This window comes from Phoxinus phoxinus (assembly GCF_949152265.1).
Source record: "Phoxinus phoxinus genome assembly, chromosome: 9".
NCBI lineage: Eukaryota > Metazoa > Chordata > Actinopteri > Cypriniformes > Leuciscidae > Phoxinus > Phoxinus phoxinus.
In genome coordinates, this window is record NC_136884.1 from 15,072,483 (window position 1) to 15,096,815 (window position 24,333).

Here is a 24,333-nt window from a genome sequence, read left to right on the forward strand (position 1 = left end):
GTTTAACATCATTAAAAACAGTTCAGTTATTATGGCACTGTTCAATTTCTAGCAGGTCTGGTTCATCTAAACAAGGACTCCCTGACACTCGTCCTGCTATTTTCTGCTGTTTTATGAGTCTGTATCTTTTTTGATTTTGAGTGGCTTTGACGTGCTCATTTGACAGAATCTAATTCCCATCCCTCCACAATCTGTGTGATGAGTGTCACTTCCTGTTAGCGCTGGGGACTCGTGGGATGTTGTGGGATATCAGAGTCTATAGAGTGCGAGGAGGAAGTGATGAGGGACGGCCGAGTGTCAGTGTGACTGACAGAGTTCATAACCCAACAGAACCTGTGGGGAAACAGGGGGAGGGGCTTGGGGGGAGCCAATCACACACCGGCCTTGAGCTGATTGACAGCTGGAGGGAGAGTTGACACAGAAACTCAAATCTTCAGTGGATGGAAGATTCTGCGTCTGAACTCTGATAGAGGACAAAGATATTTATTTCCTGCTCTTTGTGTCTTTAATGGCTTTCAGATGCTCAGATGAGAGGATATATTTGGGCGCTGGAGTTTTTTACAGTTAGTGTGTTCCAGTGAGAAAGAGGTAATTAAAGAGATGTTGTCTGGTCTGAGATGAAATGTTTATTGTGCCACTAAAGTCTCCAGAGCACACAAAAACTCTCAGTGTAACAGTTTCGGTCCTCGACTTACTAAAAACCAAGCTTTTAATTAAACTGTTTTTCTTTCGTATGTGAAGAGGCTTATAACAGCGCGACTCCATTTACAATTCACAAAGATCAACTGAGATTTCTTTAGCTGGGAGAAAATTAACAAGCAAACTGAGGTGTTTACTGGACTCAATAAAGGATTTTTCATTACTCCTCTTCTACTGTTTTGCCGCATAAAAAAAAAAGTAAATTCACTTCATGTTGTATAGTATAAATTCAGCTCAATATTAAAGGTTTATAATAATTTCCATCATGCAGATGAAGCCTGTAGGAGTTTATGAGAGATTCTCTTGCCTTCTTATATGCGATCCAGTCAAACACTCGGTCGATGTCTGTGGCTTCAAACACTTCCTGAGAGATCGGATGAGAACTGGCCAAACCGTCCAATAACATCACCTCATGAAGAACGTCAGTCAGAAACCTCTGCTTCTCCTGTGGATGAGAGACTTTATTCATTTTTTACATGTCTCATAAAAGCTTCAGTTTTATTTTCAAAAGTAAAAATAACTTTTAGCTGCTCTATAAATTAAATTAGAACATGGTTGTGAGAAAATCCAGCTCTGTATCTCTCATGACTGAAGACTTTATTCCTGCAGAAGCTTCTATAATTCATTCTGATGAACATTCACTGTCGCCACACGAGCGCCAACACGACACACTGCTGCTTGAGCTACAATACACTGTGTGTGTGTGTGTGTGTGTGTGTGTGTGTGTGTGTGTGTGTGTGTGTGTGTGTGTTGTACAGGGGTCTTGCTGTCTCTCTACTCTTATCAAATGTCTCCCTGTAGGATTCACTATAAAGACAGGTAGAAGTTTTGGGTCAGATGAAAAAGACCCTCATCATTCACTGTCTGTGGATCAGCAGAGAGTCATGATCTCAAATGCAGTGAGTTGTTCAGCGGCACTTGAGGAAGATGTTACTCTGACATATAGTGTTGAGGAAGATGTTACTCTGACATATAGTGTTGAGGAAGATGTTACTCTGACATATAGTGTTGAGGAAGATGTTACTCTGATCACAGGTTATTTCCATTTGTTTAAGGAAGTCTGATTTTTAACTGCTTAAAAAGTAACTTAATGAGAAATTAAACCACAATGAAAAAAAAGCCGTGGTACAGCCATGCTTTTCTTTTCTTTTTATAATATATATTATATTAGAATGTATACCGACATCTAATGTTCATATTAAATGTTTGAATAAACTAATAATCCCTTGCTCCAGTTTTGTAGATAAACTTCTACTTTCAAAAGATGTTCAGCTAAAATAAACACAACATGAATGTAAAACCACAAACATTTCAGTAAAATGTGACACTATTTTCCTGTTACTCATTTAAAAGTGGCGGTTTGCCAGTTACCGTACATTAAAATGAATTAAATATGAATCATATGAATTATATATGAAAGCATTACACTGCAGGTTCATATTCTAAACATCTTCATAATTTCCCCTCTGGCAAAATCTCTGCACTGACTGACCAAATTCAAAACTTTTTACTTTTAATAAAAATATTTATTTATGTTCACATCTATGTATTTATTAAATGTGAGTGACTAAGAGAAAGTCAGCAAACTATCCGCTGTTATAAACACGTCTCGTTTTGATACTCTGAATGTTTTATTACACCTTTATTCTTTGTCATTATCAATAACTCTTGGCCATTAAAGCTTTTGGCAGCTTGATTAAAAATCATGTTGAAGACATTAATCCAAGAAAGCAGGATATTTTAATCAAGGGATTTGAGCTCAAACAAACAACGTACGGAAATAAGTCCAGAAACAAATGTTCATCAAAACCCTCCACAGTTTTATGTCAAAATAATGAGGCATATTCTATTAACCCAATAATTCCTGGTTTCATGTAATGTGTGTCCTACAATAGAATTACATCTGAGGTATAATTATCTTTAGAGATCCATGTCATAAAAAACTGAAACAAGCTTTGCTTAATGGCCTGCTGTAATAATTTATCCTTCATTTTTAACTTCAGAGAGAAGATCTTAGAGGAAGTGCGATTTTTTGAAATCAGTGTCCTAATTTCTCAGGCTATTTATATCATCACTTAAGTGGTCTTGTAGAAGAGAACAGCGTGTGTTTCATATCTTTACTTTCAGTATTTCCTGATGGACAGTCACTTTAAAGTCCAGACTAATATAAGCTTCGCAGGTCAATGTAAATACTGTATATAGACATAATTAATATATGCAAATGAGCCCTTCATGTTAATTCACAACATACATTATGGTGAATGTGAATACAGAGAAAGAGAAACCGACAGAGAGAGAGAGAGAGAACAGCTGGTGATGTGGAGCTGATTTTATGTGCGTCACGTAGTGGGCAATATAAAACGAGTGCAATGAGAAGAGCTTCCATCTGGCCCATATGTGCTCTCAGGTGTTTACGTCCAATGATACTTCATTTAGATGCTGCTTATTAACGTCTCAACATCATCACCTGAAGTTTCTCACTGATCAACCACTTTAAGGCCAGAGATCAACAGTGATGCCAGACGTTCAGGTCAGCAGCTTTAGAGAAATGCATGATGGGTAACTAAACCTCGCTGAGAGATTCTCTAGCATGACGGATGTGAAATAGAGGAGGAAAGCCAAAAGTCCAGTAGTTGTGAGCAGGTTAAGGGACCGATAGGCTGTTTTAATGACCTATTAAGGACTCTTGTCAAATCCATTCCCACATTTCTCAGTGCATATGTGAGTTTTCAGTTCTGGTTTAGACTCCTTCCTTTTGAAATGTGTAATAATGTCCAAAATGTGGTAGGGAAATTCTTACAGTCATCCTATCAGGGCGCTGAAGTGTTTCCATCAAAACTTATCGGATGAGAAAGAAGCAATTGCTCCCTGAAATGATGTTCCCTAAATGATCTCTCTGCTTGGCTGATGCTCCATAACCAAGGTTGAGCAGAGACGTATGAAATACTGGGGCAGATGGGATGAGAAGGTCATTATGTGAATGAGAATGAGAGTGTATGAGCAGAAATCACACAAGTATTAAACAAGGGTGCTATACTGACATATATCTTACTCAAATTAGATAAATACATTAAAACTTTAAATAAAAAAATGTATGTAATAAACCTTTGGTAATAAATGTCAACAGGAGCTAAATGTCTTGCTTTAGACTGCCTTCAGCACTTACTCTTAGCATATACCACTCTTAGTGCACACTACGTATGTCCAGTCTAAGACATGTCAGGTCTTGTGATGAACACACAATATCTTCACACTAGCCCCCTTTTTTTTAGGATAAGGTGAAAGTCCTGTTCGTGACTCGAGAAATTCTCATAAAATATTAATAATGTTCAGATATAGTGACTGAAGAAGTCTTTGAAGGTGTTCGACTTCCTCCTGGTGTTCACAAACACTCCTGGATTTATTTATCATCCTATAATACAGGAATATCATGATATGATTGTGTGTTTGGACACACCTGGTCTGGGAAAATATCCTCATAATTCTTGGCTGTTATACAACAATTCAGAGCATCACTGAACCTATTGACTCCTGTGAGACGGTGAGCATTGTCAACTGAAGCCGTGCTTTGTCTTTCTCCGAACGAGAACCCATCTGGATGGGGGAAATGGATGTGGATGAATCATTAGACCATGAAACGTTTTATCCTTGCACTTTATTTAAAGGAGTTTGGATTTGCTCTAGTTTATGTGTGCCGGCCTTGAATTCAAGTGTTTTTTCAATGGCACCTTTGGCACAAATTCCAGCTCTGTGAAGCTCCACAGTAAATTAGCAGTTTTAGTTCAGACTCACAGGTGTGGCACTAATGTAGTTTGTCTATTTACCACTGAATATTTGTTTACCAACCAGCACAGGTAAGAATGTTTAAACGAGTAGTTCAGAATGCATTATGATCAGAAGCTCTCCAATCTGTCTGTGGCACTGTAATATTATTTCACAGCTCTCTTCTGATAATTGATTGAACATCTGGAAGAGACTTCATATAGACTAAAGTTTCATTAAAACAGCAAAATATGATGGTATAATCACCGGTTGCTGTGGCAATGCAGCAGGACTGAAAAATAGAGACGTGATAACAGAGCTCAACACCATTAAATATGATTCTTTCTGCACATGAAGTCAAACTCAAACTGCGCTCAAAATAACCATTGAAACAGTTGGAACAATTTGTTCTTTACAAGCTCATAATGAACCAGTCCATGCATGCCTCCATTTAGCCTTCAAATCCACGACTGACTGTAAGATCGAATGCAACTATTAACTTATTGTAAAACATTGCCTTTTGAGGCGGATAAACTTTGGGACTAAAATAATTTATTTTGGGCTTTTTGCCACTTCTATTCAGAAATGTTAAAGAGAGGACAAGAAATGATCACCATGGTTCAATATGTTGAAGAATAATGCATTTACTGCTAATCTATAACTTCAACAATTATAATTTTTTTTATTAAATACCAGCTGAGGATAGTGACAATATATTATGACATCTCGCTTGGTCAAATTCAATGAGAGGAAACAATACTAGCTTTTTTTAGAGTGATGATACTGGTCATGCTGAGTGACACTGACCAGGCAGCAGTGATACAATTACATTCAGACAGTTGACTGACCCAACACTGAGAAATCACTGGACAGAGCAACTCAACCCACAGAGAGACCAAAAAAAGAGAATCTGTACCTGCTCAGAAATAGCCAAAAAACTGAAATAGCATTCTGCTCTTTTACTTGATATGAATCGGATTAAACAGGAAGTAAATGTCCATAAAATGTGAGATGTATTGGTCTTGAGAGGCTGTTATCAACATTTAATAGGCAAAATTGAGCAATCAAAGTATATATAGCACTCAAACACACCGTTTTCTGCTCAGCTGAATCCTGGCACAAGAAGAAATGCTCAAGATCATGTGCATGTGAAAAGCATTAAAAATTTGCACTTATTTTAGTAGACAGAATTGCATGAAAACCATCAAAACTCTCTCTGTAAGTATGTATATACAGTATAATCTATCGTTTCACATCACACTTTTTTTTCCATTCAAAGTTAAGTATGATTCATTGAATGAAATTAACTGAATATTACAGTTCTCACATCTGAGCAACAACTCACCATGTTCCACTTTGGAAAGAGGAAATCAGTCCCGATGTACTCGAAGTAATGAGCGAATCCCTCCTTCAGCCAAACGTCCTCCCACCAAACCGGTGTGACTAGATCGCCAAACCACTAGAAGAGAAGAAATGAAACATCAATCATCAACGGAGAAACACAGGGACTATTACAAAAATTGATTTCATGTTCACCGGCAAACAATTATGACAAACATACAAAACAAAAGTGTTCATGGGTAAACTGAAACCAAACTTTATTTGGACAAAGCATCATCTGTCCTATTTATCCAGTATCAGCAAAAGCATATTTCATCTAGTGGAAAACTCCAATACTGCAGAAAAATAACTCTCTTCCTTCAGAAGTAGAAGTACAAGCAAACACTTCTAATAAACATTTGCACTCTGGTTCAACAGAAAAGTTGTTCACAAACGGCTTCACAGAACATTGAGAACCCGGCAGAGCTTTTGAACTATGATTAATAGCGGCCTAAACAATCTATTACCTACAGTTACACAATTAAAAACACATTTTTCTGTTTCACAGCATTTATACCTGGGCGCTCCGCCAAGGACACCTTAAATGAACAGAAGAGAGAAAAATAAGGATTCGATTATGAAACGTCCCATTTGGAAGGTAGAACGTATTCAATTGATCCCTGCCATTGTGTGCAGATGACATTGTGCAAAACAGGGCTATTGACTGGAAAAGATGCAACATTGCAGTTGTGAATGGGCTGGATATTTTCCACAGGCTCTGAGGCTCGAGCAGATGTGCTACTGAACGCCGGATCTCATTGTTGCAGCAAACACACCTCTAGAAGTCAGGCCTTTCTCATCTGAACATGACATCATTACAGCAGCTCAGAGGCTCTCCAAGCGCCTGACGGGACGTTCATCTGTGACTCAGACACATGGACTGAGAAGAGCCGCAGCGTGGAGAGAAACAGCTGTTATCCTGCTCTCACAGGAACTCTCTACTAGTCACACATCAAGTGGCTTCCCAAAGGTCTAGTGACTTGTTCTGCCCTCTTCTAATTTGTCAGATGTTCTGATGATAATGACAAAGAACCAGGCAGTGAGTCACATCACGTCATTTATTGTGTGACAGAGCAAATGGATTGGTACAGTGAAACCTTGAGGAACAACATAGATAGCTCGACAACTCTAGTATGTCAATGAACAGTACGAATCGTGAGACTCTCGCTCAATTACGCCTTCAACAATGTGTGTGAGATGAAAGGAGAAACAGAGGGATTCTGCAGCCCTCCTGCTTCATTAACAGATACGCTGACGGGATTCATGCAGGGAAGAGTTCACTCTGTACCTCTATACTGCAGCATATACTGTACATTTGAAGAAGGAGAACACCTTCAACGGCATCATTAAAAAAAAAAACAGCAAAGCAGCCGAGAATCACTCTGAAGAATCACACTGACATGAAGCCTTCAGCCAAACTGGCAGTCGTGTACTTACAGTAAAAGCCTGAATAATTGAGTTTAAATGTCCTTCATTGACATTTAACAAGGAGGTTCAGGCAAGGTGTGTCTGCTGGATCAGGTTTGTGACTGCAGGGCAAAGGTCATTGCTTTCTCAACTGGAAAACCACAAGAAAGAAGTCCTGAAGCTGTATTGTAGTACAAGTTTGAATGTTAGATAATCAAAACTGCATCTACTGTAGCTACAATCATGCTCTAAAAACCCTTAAAAATAAAAAGTATACTTCAAGATTGTTTTATTAAATTTAAGTAAAATCATTGTATATTTTGCAAGTATACTTTATGTAGTAATTACGCTAATATCAATCTACTTGTAAGTGAACTCTTTCAATACTTTCTATTTTTTTTTATTAATAGCAATTCATATATAACTTGATATATTAGATGGACTCTTCATTAGTTTCTGATGCAGTAATCATTAATAAATGGTTTAGTTCTTCTTGAGTCATACATGATTAACACATGATTATCTGTGCATTAGTTAAGTATGAATTAATGCATAGTGCATTCGTATTGTAAAGTGTTACCAACACCATGTTAAAATCACACTCTAGTCTATTGGAAATTATCCATGAACATCAACTTTCTCAGGATCTTTACCTTTACCAAATCATTCCCTTTTGAGGTTCAGTTTTAGTGAGTAAAATGGTTTCGAAACCATCATCGCACTGTTTATCCTGTTCAAATTTGAAATTTCAACTAGAGCTGGAAATTGCTCCAAATCACAATAAGAGAATTTTGAAACTCTCTGTTTTGAGTGACAAAATGTATTTATTTGTCAGAATTCAGAGTGAGAGTGTGAAATCTCCAATTTCATGTGTTTACGGATGCTGTCTTTTATAAATGAGCAGAGAACAAAACACCAGCCAACAGACATGAGTCAGATTCACCTCCACTGACAGCCATTTATCGTCATATTTAATGTGTAACTCATATTTAATGTCTAAATGTGTTTTTAAAGCAACTGTGACGTATTAGTACTGAAGCCTCACTCTCCAAACATATTCATATCCAGAGGGCAGAATGTCACCTCTCCAATCTGTGGGAAAATAAGAAAACTCAACTTCAGCTGCATCGGCCTCTATTAGGCTTGTTTTATTGGCTGAATAACTGCATATGAAGGACTGTGGCAGCTTCATTTAATTCTGAGAGGCTGAAATGAGATAAGAAATTAACAGTGATTGAGCGTCTGTGACATATAAACCCCATCGCTGGCAGCGGCAAATCTATTAACAATCCGCTGCTACAGTATATGATATTAAAATGAGGCCAGGAGAGTCCACAGGATAAACCTATACAATAGAAAACAGCGTCTATCATCTACTATTCAATTCTCTACTGGCAGTCCACGAGAGCGACGAGATACAACTGTGATTTATCTTTGTTCGTGTTATTAGTGCTCGCTCAGAAAGACTTTTTAATGTATGACAGAATATGTGCAGGATGAGGACTGATCTAATACTTTCAAAATTAAGGAGCCAATCAATATGTCAGATGAGCACAAGCCCCGCCCACTCTGACACTCTGAGGTAATTTACAGTGGAAAATAATTAACAGTGTGCTATTTAACTCTATATGAAAATGATGGCCATGAGACTGAAGCAGAGAAAAGGTTTGAATAGAAAAATGGCATGTTAATTAAAAACATAAAGATGAGCAGAAGCTCCAGAGAGCTGCGACACAACAGGGTGAAACAGCCTGCGGTGAATTCAGTACGCGTGACGACTAATCTCTGTCTTTTACTCTCTCTGTCTCTCCTTCTTTGTCTTATTTATAAGTAACTTACTCACATATGCACATGATTGTGTGTTTAAAGCTTAAATTTGGACTGACTACATGCTTTCAATGTTAAATCTGACATCTAAAAGCTGCAGTCCGTAAGTTTTTCCTCTTTGTCGCCATCTCTGTTAGAAATCTGCAATTGCAGTTATTCGCTTAATTATCAACTTTTCGTGAGTTGTGCCTCGGTACGGCACAGCGCGGATGAATCCAATGTTGAGGAGAACCGCGCAGTCGGTCTCCGCGTCTGTGTGGATACTGGAATTCGGAATCACAGATTCTACTTTTTGGAAGTATGACCAACATAATAATTTTCACCGGAAAATGTCATCTGAACAAGTAAGTGACATCCACTTTTGTTCTGACCAACTAAGGGGGAAAAAGCATTGCAGTAAATCGCGCTGATTAAATCTAACGATCGCTTATCATTGTCAAACCGTGCAAATTATACTTTGTTCTCAAATTGTAATGTTAACAACATCAACGTGACTACATTTAATGCCCTTCCGATATTTATCCTTGTTTTCTCACGGGCCCGGTTGCAGTCTCTTTATTTCTGTAGCCACTCCGAAGTCCAAACGGAGTCTTTTGCATTTTACAACGGGACAATGCAGCTTTAAGTTAGCATCAACACACTGCGACGACAGTTCATAACTATTTTATGTTTTGACAAATAGTTTAATTTGTATGAATTCATACAATCTCATTTGTACATTTTTGTACGATCTGCTTATGCCCCAGTGACAGTTAGATTTAGGGTCAGGGATCATCCGTTTCCATACAAATCACATCGTACAAATTCATTTGAAATCGCCACCTTAAAACAGAAAAAAAAAAAAAAAAAAAAAATTTGTTGTACGCATATATAAATATGAATTCAGTGGGAATGCCTATATACTGCAAGACATTAGACTTCAGTTTTCTACCTGTAAACATCATCACTGGACATTATATCATTATATTTCCAGCCTCCACTGCTTCTTCTTCTTTTCAATTATTCTTGATCATAAAAACAAGGCTTTATGTGCAGAGAACCGCCTGATCTGAGTTACTCTCATGAATTCCAGCTCTAAAACTATCAAATATGCACATTATTTCTGTTTCTGAAATAATATCATGATTTCATGCTCCCTGTGAGAGTGTTTTACTGTACAAGGTTCAGACTGAGTTCAGACAGAGCTGTATTATCTGTGCAGAAATGAGATGAGGGGATTGTTTTTTTCCCTTCTCCCCCTAAAAAAGAGAAAACAAACGAAAAGAAAAGAAAAGAGGAAAGAACTGCAGACATGCTGTATCATCTTTGAGCTAGACCACAATGCAGAGCTGCGATCCAGCAGCATATGAGGAAGACTATTCAAGAGATGAATCCAGAACAATACCGAGAACACAGAACATCTCCAACACGCTCATCAATAATCCGCCATAACAAAAGGCACTCAAATCCAAGGTTCTCAGCAACATAAGAGCTGCAAACAAAGGCTGGTGAAAAATGAGCACATGCGATGAACAATTCCAACGTTTCCTTTACAATTCATGCCGATGATGCATTTGTGGGCTTAAAGTCCCTTACTGAACATTATTTCAATGGCAAAAGAAAAAAAAATCACTTTTAACTCAGACTGCTTGTTTAATCTGCATCTAATAGTCTGCAATGATGCAAAGGCACGGGAAATAGGTTATTTAACACAAGAAAGGCTTGTGCATGCGCAAAACACTCTAGAGAGAGAGAGAGAGAGAGAGAGCAAAAGATAAAGAAAGAGGGATGAAGAAAAGAAATCCTTACTTTCACAATCCCAATGGAGGCGATGCGTAAAGCTCTTTTTATATGAGCTGTGCATCAAATTCTCCAGATGTCCAATTACATCTGCATGCTGTTCTGCCCTTTAACTCAACAACTGACCATCTTCACACTCTCTGTTACTCTCTGACTCCCGGAGATTTTTCTCCTGGAGTTTTTCTACCTGTCTTTCTCTGTCTTCTGCAAGTAGGCTAGATCAACGCCTTATTTTTATTTGCAATTATAGGCTATTCAATTCAATTATGCTAATCCTTTTCAGTTACATGTCCTGATTAAAATACAATTACTTGTAGAATTTTAAACCTAAATCTAATGACAAACAATTAATATTTAGTCAAATTAATACATTAATCAGAATTACAGTGCAAAATTTATCTGACGCGCTCCTTCTGTTCGATGCGCATGCGCGAGCTCGCGCTCGTTTGGTCGAGTCTGCGAAGTTTGACGGAGATCGCTTGCTCAGGACACGTCTTAATGCCAAATAGAAATACTCATGTGAATTTATAACATTTACAAACAAGGATATAAACATTAAATGTAAGTTATGCGCTCACTGCTTTGGGGAAAATATGTCTCACGCATTCAACATGATACATCTGCCAGAGCACCTGACAGGGCGAGCGAGCGAGCTACGCTACTATACACTTACGAGTTTGTTTATGCGCTTAATTTATTAATCATTCTCATGTTTTGGGCAGCTTGGGTCGAGAACTTTTCCAGCAGCAGCTTTTTTAACTTTGTGAGCTATTTTTAGGTGCATTTCATAGAAAGGTGCTATTGAGTAACGTTATGAAGTGACTGAGCTGAGGTTTTCAGTGCACATCGACCAGACCCGGTTAATCCATCCTTCATGAAATTCGTTTTCGATCAATTTCCATTAATGTTATCTCATTAACTGAATTCCTGCTGGAGCAGTTGCTGATGAGACACCTCAAACGACCTTTATTAAACCTCTAATTAATAAATAACAAACATTATTTTTAAACACAACCACAATAAATTCAATCTTTCGTTGAAAGAGAAAAGTATCGCAAACAAATACATAAAAGAAAAACAAAATAATTAGAAATAATTCATACAAATAAATTATAGGCCTAACAATGATATATATATATATATATATATATATATATATATATATATATATATATATATATATATATATTAACATATCTGATGTAGTATGAATCAGCTGTTTTAAACACCTCCATCAGCCCGTATATAAATCTGCTTGTATATAAATCTGTTTTGTCTTCTTCCAGCAAGGTAATGTTTAACTTTGACCGTAAAACAATGTGAAACCACAGTAAGTGTGTTTTTTACCTGATGGCAGATCTCGTGCACCACCACCATGGTGAGCTCCATCTGATAGGAGAAGGAGGAGACGTCAGGATCCAACAAGATCTTCTGCTCCACAAACACACTCAGGCCCCAGTTCTCCATGGCTGCATACGGATGCTTCGGCACCGCCAGGAGATCTGCACACAGTGACGAAGAGTCAAGTTAATACAAGTTAAAGCTAGGGTAGGTAATCCTGTTCAGAAACATTTTTTTTTATACTGGGTGAAATGGTCCTTCCATTCTGATAGTAGTCAATACATTATGTGTTCAGAAAAAGGAATGAAAAAAATCTGACCTCTGTAGCAGCTGTAGGACAGTAAAAACTCTGACCAATCACTGCCATTCGGTGCGAATGTAAAGAACCAATCAGATGCCTTCATGTCTCGTGCCCGAGCACCACTGCGTGCACAGCAGTGATGCGCGGGTCAATGTATAAACAACCCGCGTCAGCTTTTATTCAAAAGTTAATAAAACTTTAATAAAGCTTTGGACGGAGCACTGACAGGAGGGGGCGGAGCTTAGAAGAGGTGCCACTTTCAAATCTGGCTAGCTCTCCAACATTACCTACCCAAGCTTTAACAAGTAAGTGTTTTGAAATAAAACAAGTTAACAAAAACTGTTGTGTACCCACACTGCACAGTAGCTCAAACAGCAGCTGGGTCATTCAACTGAACTAATGATACCTTACAAACCGTTACTATTTACAGTATAAATGGATCATAACAAATCCAGTAATAGTTATTTGTTATTTAGTGTACATACATTTGTATCCTTGCATCTGTAACGGAGGCCAGCTAGTAGCCGCTGTGCGAGTAAACCTCACTCCTTTGATCTCAATAGGCACTGTAGGGACAGACGCTAGACGCTGCAGTCTTTAGCCTCCTTGTTAGAACGCCTGACTCTCATGCCGGAGACCCGGGTTCGAGACCCGCACGAAGCGGGGTGAGAAGGTACACATCAAATAAATATACTAAATACTACACCATTCCATTATAATTTGTTCTTAAATTACTAACACTGTTGTATACTAACGATTATTGAAAAATGTATATTTGTTAATATTTGCTTCTTGGCTTCCGGCAAAAATATAATGTCTAAATGATGTTACATAGTCAATCATATTACTATGAATCCCGTAGACGGAGGGCATAGTTTCATTCCAAAATATATACATTTTATTCACTTAAGTTAACAATTTATTGAAAAACACTTAAAGATACACTTAAATCCATAAAGTAAAATAAAAAAAAAAATAATCCAACGCCACTGCATGTGAAGCATCTTGCTCATTTGTAAATAGTTTTCATTAAAAACAGACAAACGCTCTTCTGTATTAGATAACTGCATCATAAACACACCATACATAAAGTGATGTGGATTAGACCCTAATCAAATGCGTTTTATCATCTAATTGCTATAATCGAAGATCAATGAATTTTAAAGCCAAAACCAGACACGGCCAAACAACAAGATACGCAGCTCTATAATCATATTTCTCCCCAAACACATTTAAAACAGCTCATTTACTCAAGTCAGTGTATCAGTGAAACGGCAGACAGAGAATCAGCTGTTTTAAACGCCTCCTCCTCCATCAGCCCGTCTCAGGAACGATTCATATGCCAATGAGAAGCGGTTAAACCTCTGGCGCTGTTAAATCCACGTCTCATAATCAGCCACAGAGGAAGAGGAACTGTTGAAAGCTGTAACATGATTATCCGCCGGGCTAGTGTGTGTGTTTGCCTTATTTGCATGTTTCATGAATTCATCAGAAAGCAACTGCAGAGTTTTGGAGGGAAGCTGCAATTGTCATGGCAACTAATACATCTGCGGAACTGTGGCATGAACATAAAAATAAATAAATATGTATATTCCCTTGATAATGACGAGACCCCATTAGGACTGTACGTTCACACGCGATTAATCTTTTACCTTTACAGAGATGATGATGGAGTGACGAGCTCATTCAAAAGGCAAAGAACAATGAAAACAGCAACGCAAAGGTGAGAGACTGAAAGAGCTGCTCTATTAAATGACTTCAGCAAGTAAATCAGAATCAGAGAGTGGAGGTTTAATTAGCCATTGTTAATGTTCTTTATGGATGAGAGACTTGATGCTCTTTTAATTGGGCTTTTATACAGACTCATACAGCAATTACACGACTGATGCTTTTGAAGAGAGAGAACAAAAGTACCATAATCAGAGATGTACTTCAACTCAACCTTCCGTCAGGACTTTCAAGATACAAAGACTGATCAATACCAGAAAACCCAGTCTAGACACCTCAAGACCCAGAACCAGTAAGTAAATATGATAATCCTTCATATCAAAGTACCTCAACAGTGCTTTTAGTGAAGGAAACGGAGAGTGTTAAGAGACAAACATGCCATTTACTATAAGTGTAAGTTAACAAATAGTCATTATAACCAGCTATATGACCTTCTCTAAGACACATAATAATATATTTAACCAGTATCACAGGAGCAAGTGTGTTGTTGACTGAATATACAGTAATATTCAGAAAAAATTGTGTGAAACTTATTCAGCAGCAGCACAATATATTGCACATCTCATAGTTACACACAAAACAGTGCCGTTCCTGAATGAATCAGTGTTTTAAACTAATCAGTTGTGTAAATGATTCAATGTCTCACTCAAAATGGCAGTCACTAGGCCTGTTTGACTTGAAGCGGCGCTGCACAGACCGATCGGTGTATGACATCACAGTACCGCGTGAGCGATTAGAGAGCTGGCGGCTCCGTATGCTTTTAAATCGTTCTCGCTGTGCTTTGATGTCATACACAGTTCGGTCTGTGCAGCACGACTTTAAGTCAAACAAGCCTACTTTATTCATTCCTGAATGTATCAGTGTTTTAAACGAATCAGTTGAGTAAATGATTCAATGACTTACTCATAATGGAAGTCACTTTATTCGTTCCTGACTGAAGCAGTATTTTAAAGGAATCAGTAGAGTGAATGATTCAATGACTCACTCATAATGGAAGTCACTTTATTCGTTCCTGAATGAAGCAGTATTTTAAAGGAATCAGTTAAGTAAATGATTCAATGACTCACTCATAATGGAAGTCACTTTTATTCGTTCCTGACTGAAGCAGTATTTTAAAGGAATCAGTAGAGTGAATGATTCAATGACTCACTCATAATGGAAGTCACTTTATTCGATTCTGAATGAAACAGTATTTTAAAGGAATCAGTAGAGTGAATGATTCAATGACTCACTCATAATGGAAGTCACTTTTATTCGTTCCTGACTGAAGCAGTATTTTAAAGGAATCAGTAGAGTGAATGATTCAATGACTCACTCATAATGGAAGTCACTTTTATTCGTTCCTGACTGAAGCAGTATTTTAAAGGAATCAGTTGAGTGAATGATTCAATGACTCACTCATACTGGCAGTCACTTTATACGTTCCTGTCTGAATCAGTGTTTAGAAACAAATTGGTTGAATAAATAGCATTTAGGTTTATTAATTTTATTCAAAGTGACTTCAAATTGAGGAATATACGAGTCTTAAGGTGGCAAAATTACATTTTAAATATACCACAATATTTACACCTGATACCATCATTGTACTCTGGTTTATTTATTTATCTTTTATTTTCTTTCTTTCACTGCTGTACCTGTCATTATAAGCATTGTTATGACCTGTAGTTGACATAGAAAGCTCTACACTGTTGCTGTCTTGGATTGAACAGGTTCTTTTTGGCAGAGTGCTGTAAGATTTTACAAAACTCATGATGATGATGCAAAGTTGGAGAAATTCTATCTCTCCCTGTCATTCACTGTCTCACTATTAAAAAAGGCTGAAGCAATCTGTGAGGGGAAGATGAAGAGGTGGGTCTTTGTAGACCGGGGCACAGTGAATGGCGGGAGACACAGAAACAAGAGCATCTGTAAAAACAGCAAGATCAAAATAAACAAGCAGCTTGTGTTTTTCAGAGAGCAGAACCTCCTTCTAGCTCCACTAAAGCAATTATTCATCACGTTCCTCACACCTCAGTCTGTTTCACACACAAACACACACAGCCTGAGGTCTAGTTCTGAACAGTCAGGTCTATGTGAGTCTGTATTAATACCTGCGCTGCTCTTTGAGGCTGTTTTAGGGCGAACGGGCCTGGGGCGACACAGGAAGTGAGGCAGATGGAGGCGGGAGGAAATGAACGTGAGGTTTTGCTCACAGCAGGGTTCTGTCTGTCAGCGCGCACCTGCTCTCATTCAGCACAGAGACACGTACCGTTCACTTCATAAAGATCAGCTAGACACATGTCTGTTTATAGAGTGGCAGAATAGAAAAGAATAAATGTAACTACATTTTTTCTATTCAACTGCGTTTCCTTTTCTACGGAAGAGGATTAGAGCCAGGCAATAATAAAAAAATAAAACCATCTTGAGATTAAAGTCATTATAATGCGAGATTAAACTCGTTAAATTTCGAGTAAAAAAGTCGAAATACAATCTTGAGAATAAACTCATTAAATATCGAGAATAAAGTCGTTGTGTTGCGAGAAAAAACTCGTTAAATTCTGAGAAAAAAGTCGAAATACAAGCTTAAGAATAAACTCATTAAATATCGAGAATAAAGTCGTGTTTCGAGAAAAAAATTGTTAAATTTCGAGAAAAAAAGTCGAAATACAATCTCGAGAATAAACCCATTAAATATCGATAATTAAGTCGTTGTGTTGCGAGAATAAAGTAATTGTGTTTCGAGAAAAAAAGTCGAAATGAAATGTAGAGAATAACGCATTCGATCAGTGTTCATTGCATAACGTTACTGATATCAACCTCATCGAGGTTTCGTGGTTTCCCAGGATACCATAAGACGCATTATTAATCGTTGTTGGTTGTGTACGCCTCCATCCACAGAATGTAACGACTGTAACCATATACAGCTAATAGCAATGCTGTACGGTTTTAATTTATCATAGCTGTCCATATGCCAGAGTGCATTTGGGCCAGCGCAAGTGGCGTCTTCTCAAGCGTCTCCTTCGTCGTAATTCCACACCTTGAGCATCAACAAATAATGCGTCTTATGGTATCCTGGGAAACCACGATTAATTTCATGTTGGACAAAAGCGAGTACTTCGCGCAAATTGGACGGATTTTTTCTTAGCCGAAAAACACCTAGCCGACCTAGACCATGTTCTATTCTTTGTTACTGCAAGAAAGTCAAAAATATAGATTGACTAAGTGATCTAACTCTGCCATGTCCTCTATCAGTAGGGAGTTTATTCTCACAATTACTTCGACTTTTTTCTTGAAATTTAACGATTTTTTTTCTAGAAACACAACGACTTTATTCTCGATATTTAATGAGTTTATTCTCACAATTACTTCAACTTTTTTCTCGAAATTTAACGAGTTTTTTTTCTAGAAACACGACTTTATTCTCGATATTTAATGAGTTTATTCTCAAGATTGTATTTCGACTTTTTTTCCGAAATTTAACGAGTTTTTTTTCGCAACACAACGACTTTATTCTCAATATTTAATGAGTTTATTCTCAAGATTGTATTTCGACTTTTTTTTCTCGAAATTTAACGAGTTTAATCTCGCATTATAATGACTTTAATTTTGAGATGGTTTTATTTTTTTATTATTGCCTGGCCCTAATCCTCTTCCGTACTTTTCTGTGTTTAAATCACAGTAAAAAAAAATTTGATACAGTATAAAAATATGAAGATATTGTTATAAAGGCATAAATATTCTGAAAACAAAACTGAATATATTTCCATAATGAGTCCCTAGAGGTATCTATATATTTATCCATCCATCCATCCATCCATCCATCCATCCATCCATCCATCCATCTATATAGTTGTGCTCAAAGTAAAGTAAAGTATATATATATATATATATATATATATATATATATATATATATATATATATATATATATATATATATAAGCTGCTGGTAAGTCACCATCATGGGAAACGGGAATGCTGGAACGGAAATATACAGCTTGAGAACAGCATGACCACCTAGACCAACTCTTCGGCAGGGTAGTTTGTTTAGATCAATAAATAGGAGGCATTTCTTACACATTGTTAACAAATGTCACCTTGAATCTAGAGTGCAGCTCTTCCCTCGGGCGAAGACATTTCCATACTGTAGATATTGTAAACGTCGCCTGATGTAATTATGACTCCATTAATAATCCCACAATTACACTGTATTGTCTCTGAGGAACCTGAACTCTGAGAGGAAGAAACGCTGAATCCCAAACCACTGAAAAGACTTAATAAAGTTTCTCCATTAGATTACTACACTTAATGACCATCAAGTCTGTGTTTGAAGTAGTTGTACATGAACATGAGCAGCGCTAATTCTTTTCTTGATGCTAGTTCTGTGTGTGTGAGGGGTTGTGAGGGCTTTTCATTAGCAACCTTCCTATTCACCATCAACACACTGAAAATACACTGAGAAACGCATGAGCCTGTTCGGTTTACCCTGATTTACTTCATCTCAACCAGCTGCTGCGGTACAGACATGTTAGTGAGGAATCATGATTGTCAGGTATCATATTGCTAACTTCACTTCATGGTAGCTTGGATTCACTGCACTATATAGCCATACAATCATTATTAAAAATGTAAAACCTTTGTATCGTTAGAAACATCTAAGACTCTTAGAATCTGACTTTTTTTGGAATATCAATTTTATACCAGCAGTCATGGCAGACAGAATAGCATCATTCTCTCCTATTAAACCAGCTAAAAAGTTCTCAATAGCTCAGAAACAGCATTAGAAAACATTCAATCCGGCATTAGCGCGGTCAACGCTTCAGGCTGTAAACACATCAGCTGTTAATGCTATAAGCGCTGTCTTGTTTCTTCTGTTTTATAACTCAGATAAGAGTTAAACTGGCCTGACTGCAGTGCTGGGCTCTTTTAGTGAGTCTGTTTAGCATGTTGAACTGATGTGATGTGATGAAGGTCTGTAGGAACGACTGGCAGAGCAGCTGTTCACTTTCACACACTCTATCGTCATATACGTCTAGTTTCACCTTCAACAGCATTGCAGGATTACAGTATTGACAGAACATTCATCAATGGATTAAACCGATTAGGAAATAGATCTACATGAAAGTACCCTAACCTGAGTATACAAAGTGTGTTCTCTTGCTATTTGACATTTTGATGTTTCAATCCTGTCTTGTAGCACAATTCCCACAGATCTTTCTTTTGATTTTCAAGATCTGTCTGTGCCTGTGTGTCGCATTTTTATTCATCTTAATTTCTCTCAATTTGTGTGTTTTTTCTGGGCGAGTCAGATTGAACTGTGGCACAAACTTTTTTTAAAATTATTATTATTTTTTGCATACTGCATTAAAACAACACTAGAGTGAGTAAATGATGACTCAATTTAAATTTTAGGGTGAACTATCCCTTTAACATCATACTTAAAGTTTACTATTTAAATGTCATTTTTGCATTTAAGTATGCACTGAATTGTATTTTTGCTTTTTGAAAAATATATTTAATTCAGTGTCTGAATTGTAATTTATTTAAGAGTTGTGCATACAACTTATAGATCTCATATTAATTAACTTTCCATTACTGTATGTATAGCAGAGTTACCTTATATTGCTCTGGATTTGCAGAGTAAAAGAGAAATGTGGACAGATACAGGGCTCTCAGGTTTTAGTTTGGAGTGAGATCTGTTAGGGGAGGAGCCACCCAAATATTTGCAGCAGCGGCCCCACCAAATTCGCTTCCATTTTGGCTAGCAGTTAAATTTTGCCTATTGTTTATAATTGACCAGCACAAATGGAAATGATAACAATTGGTAAATCTGATAAAAGACAGAAAAATGTATCCAAATAAAATAAATAGTTAAATTTAAAAAATACAAATTGATCAAAAATAGAAACATTTATTTGATCCCAAACAAGCCAACTGAACAGCAAGTTGGTATGAGTCTTTAGGGTCTTCATGTAAAGTTTGGAACATACTTTGGTTAAATTTCCTCAATGGTTGTGTATACAACACACTTTTTACCTCCTCAAAACCAGCTCTGTTCACAGCGACCCGTTTCGGTGCATGTCTCTTTAAATGATAATGAGCAACAACTTTTTGGCTTTTTGAGGATAAAAAAAAAAGTGAATGGATTGTTTCATTGTATGGTGGTTCTGTCCACACAGTGCAAAGACACATTTATATGCAAACACCATATAAAAGTGAATTTTGCATCCGATGACCCCTTGAAAAGCAGTTGGAGAGTTTTTGACTGCATCAAAAATAATTTAGCACGAATTTGGCTATATTCCTCAATATCAGCTCTCACTGTCTTTGATCACAGGCAAGAGATTTCGTCCAGGAATTGTCCAATCAAAATGCTACAAAAAAAATAAAGACGTTCCTACGGTAGGAATTCAATATTAAATACAGGACCCTTAAATACGGGACTATTCCTACCGTAAACTGCATTCATCAGATCTTGCTCTTCCAACTTCCACTCAGTGTGTGCGCATGTTGCCTAGTAACGAATGTGCTTGCAGCGGGAACACGTAATTTACCCGGAAACAACTAATTCCAATTTCTGATAGGTTGGTACATGGCATTTAACTCTGTATAACTCGAGACAGATGCTATGAACTCGGCAGAGAACTTTCCTCCGTTTGCCTGCGCCTCGTACATTAATTGTATAGCGGGACAAGTTATCCCTTACTCCTCAGCGTGATAAATACAAGGTGTGGCATGTGAACGGGTTTAAATGTGTGTGTCTCACGCCCAATGCGTGAGACTTGAGAGCCCTGCAGATGTTTGCTAGATGGGTATTATTTGTTTTATCCTATACCTTTTTGTTTTATATGTTAATAGAGGTTTAATTCAGACATTGTATGAAAGTGGGTAGCTCTGTCGCCTCATAGCAAGAAGGTCCCTGTCAGAGTCCAGGCTGAGTCAGGAGTTAGAACAGGTTCAGAGTGTTTCATCAGCAGCTGATCAAAAGGACTTTCATGTTGAGATGTTCCAGTGGTTTCTACTGAGGTAAATCATAAAGGCGTGATCTGAAATGTTTCCAGACCTTAAAGTCTCTCACCTGGAAATTACATTTCAGAATGATCTGCCCAATTTCCATAGATTTTTTTTAGGTGCTTCTGCATGTGGAGACTCCGTTTGCAGTTTGTAATAATTGCTGTTTTGTTGGCTAATTGGGCCACAAATTTCAGTTCAATATGAAGCTGTTTGACTGAATCACGCTGCTCAATAAATTGCAACAGATCTAAAATTACTGTTTTTATTTCAGACCGATGAAATATGTGCTCTTGTGGCTTTTTCTCATATTAAAGGCACGCTGTGTCTTCCTGATGAAATCTTGATGAGGTTTAGGTGGGTTTGCTGTGTTGATTTGTGCTCCTTTGGTGCTTCCTACGTTCACCTGGACTCCATATTCCTCACATATTCTTCTTTAATATCTTGCAGTCTCACTTTTCTTCCTGTTCTTAGTTCCTGCACCTCCCAATGCAGCACAGAGAAGTCAATACGGGGTCACGACTCCTGGTTGTCAGTTTCTTAGTCTTCAGAGACACGTTCAAACACAGAAACCAACAAAAATTATCTTTTAAAAATATCCTGAACTAGTGAACAGCAGAATGTCGACCATTATTCACCACCGAGCTTTATTAAGCTCAGGAGCACATGAGTCTGAATATGAGGAGAGAGGGAAGCGTTTGGGTCTGTGAGTGTGTGTGTGTGTGTGTGGTCACGGTAAAGTGGAGAGACTCGTTCTCGGTCCATAGCACCCCTGACGCCCTGCGGTCTGCTCTCACATCTGAGCTCTTAACACAGGCAGCGGGGCAGAAGAGAGCGGCCCTTCATGGAGCTGCAGTGGTGCCTGAGGAGAAAAGCCTCCAGAGAGGGTCAAACAGATGCTCTCAGCTCGTCTCATTATCACACAGTTCACTCCACCTCTCATCTCACACATTCACCTCCGTTATCTCAAATCAGAACGGCATCTGAAAATTTGCCACAATTTTATGGCTCAGAGTTGCTCGTTTATAGCTCAGTTTTCCTAATGAAGTTCTATTTGGACTAGTCTCCATTGGAGACCTAAAAATAAACACAAATGAGACAATGATACAAAGAGTATAGAACTAATAAAAGAATGTGGACAGCAGCTCCAATCATTATCTTATTTAATGCGAAATGTTTCACTTCATATTGAGATCTTTGACTTTTGATTGCAGACTTGCACTATATACGGGCAAATCTAAGCACAGATTGAGACATTGTTGATTTCTTTTCTGAAACTTGAGAAGAGAAGGAAACTGAAGAAAACCCACGTTATCTGTAAGGATTTGTCGTCTTTCAGTGACTGAGGTGTGTTCCTGTAACGTAATGCCCTGTCCGTTTCATAAGCCTTTTTTATTTAGTGCCCAAGTCACTTCCCAGACTCACACCTGTAAGCGTTCCTCATACTAACAAATTCCTGGTCTCTCTCCTCACAGTGCATCAAACCCACAGCGTTCCCGTTCTTAACCCGGTAACACAATCAATCGCAATTTCAGCCAGTGTGAGATACTATAAGCGCTATTACGGCTCCAGCTGGAGCGTCCCGCTAGTATCAGCTCTCTCTAATGATGTCTGAGGCCCATTCTGCTCTTCCACAAATCACAGCTGCTGAAATGGAGAGTCTTTAGAGGCGAGAGGCAATAACTGTGAGAAGTGGTCAAATTCAGGTGCTCACTACAAATCAGAGCGGCACCCGAGCACAACGGAGGGACACAAACATTTTTTTCTTCTCGACTCCCGAGAGAGAGTGTTCAGGACCGGAGCGACGGGTCGGGTGGAATTATTATAACACAGATCAGTGAGCTTCAGACATCGTCCCGAAACACTCCAGCAGTTTCCTGCTCTCCGTTTGCTATTCGTCTGTATCAGTAATTGGAAGAGGAGGAAAGGCGAAGCTGCTTGTTATTGGACTTTTTGTCTCTCTGCTGACGTCGGGATGGAAAGTGTACGGGCGACAGAAATAGAAAAATATTCAAAACCGTGAACTTGCACTTTAATATGTGTGACTGTGAAATTATGAGCAGAGACTGCTGGGAAGACACAGCATATGTAGCAAAGCGCCAAGGGATTGTTGAACGGAAAGTAAAAGAGTTGAGTGACTCTTCCCTCAGTTCTAGTAACTATTAAACTGCATCGTCAGGCGCTTCCACAGCAGCGTGTTCAGAAAACACACAACATGCCTCAGGAAATGTATTGTAGGGATAATTAATAGTTGCTTTTCTTTTGGAACATCCTGAAAAAGTCCATGAAAACAATGTGCTGCTTTTGAAGCAACATAATGTTTTTTCGGCTGCTTTATTTTTCTCTTCCTCGTGGCACAGCATGTTCCTTTCTTCTTTTATTCCTGCAAAACTTGATCGTGAGCCTAATTAACCTAAAACATTACCACATCAAAATGTGTAGAGGAGAAGAGGCGAAATTTTGCTTTGAACATTCATTAAAAAACTCAGAGTATAATAAACCAATAAGTGTTTTGACCACCACTAAACACAATAAATCTCGATTTTTCAAGAAATTATATAATAAAATTAAAAAAATTGTGATATTTGCTGCTATGATGCTAATGATGCTAAAGTGTCCTGAGTGGTTGCCAGGGTAACCTTGGTGTTTGCTAGCATTTTTTTATGCATTTGCTAAAGTGTTTTGTGAATTTGTTAGCATATTTCTATGCAGTAGCGTAGCAAAAACACTATTAAACCCAGTAACACTCTCATATTTGTTTTGAAGGTGAGAGGATGTTTCCGGGGATTTTAAAACCCTAAATTCTGGCACTCAGCCACAACAACATACACCTCATTAGCACTCAGTGGGTAACTAGTGCCTCCCTTTAAAGTTTCCACCCTAACCTCACTGTTGACCTTTGGATAAATGTCAGTGTTGATATTAGAGGAAACAACATACAATAACAACTACAGTAGCATATAATATGGCTGGTTTATTCCAGAGAATCCGGGTCAGATTTGTATCTGGAAATTATTATTATAATATATAGCTGATTCAACTTCACATTTAATCCTGCTGAAAGTCAAGTGAGATGTTGGATGTAACCTGCAGAGTGAGAGTGTGTCAATGGCCATTATG

At 37.9% G+C, this 24,333-nt stretch overlaps 1 protein-coding gene and 1 long non-coding RNA gene across 5 annotated transcripts in view; one reads left to right on the forward strand and one right to left on the reverse strand.

Moving 5' to 3' along the window:
* Positions 1-24,333, reverse strand: part of LOC307003855 (thyrotropin-releasing hormone-degrading ectoenzyme-like) — a 106,375-nt gene that overhangs the window by 49,902 nt on the left and 32,140 nt on the right. The window contains exons 4-6 of one of the 2 annotated variants that reach the window (XM_079622702.1): positions 12,202-12,356; positions 5,807-5,920; positions 1,007-1,144 (exon numbers count right to left, since the gene is read on the reverse strand). In XM_079622702.1, the coding sequence (XP_079478828.1) occupies positions 1,007-1,144; positions 5,807-5,920; positions 12,202-12,356 (407 nt within the window). The remainder of the gene's footprint in view (positions 1-1,006; positions 1,145-5,806; positions 5,921-12,201; positions 12,357-24,333) is intronic. The other variant, XM_079622703.1, reaches the window with a different exon arrangement.
* Positions 9,272-24,333, forward strand: part of LOC307003857 — a 42,670-nt gene continuing 27,608 nt past the window's right edge. For 2 of the 3 annotated variants that reach the window (XR_013798850.1, XR_013798851.1), the window contains exons 1-4: positions 11,277-11,415; positions 12,212-12,402; positions 14,157-14,219; positions 14,358-14,516. This is a non-coding gene — a long non-coding RNA (uncharacterized lncRNA). Of the gene's footprint in view, positions 9,420-11,276; positions 11,416-12,211; positions 12,403-14,156; positions 14,220-14,357; positions 14,517-24,333 lie in introns of those variants that run through there. The other variant, XR_013798849.1, reaches the window with a different exon arrangement.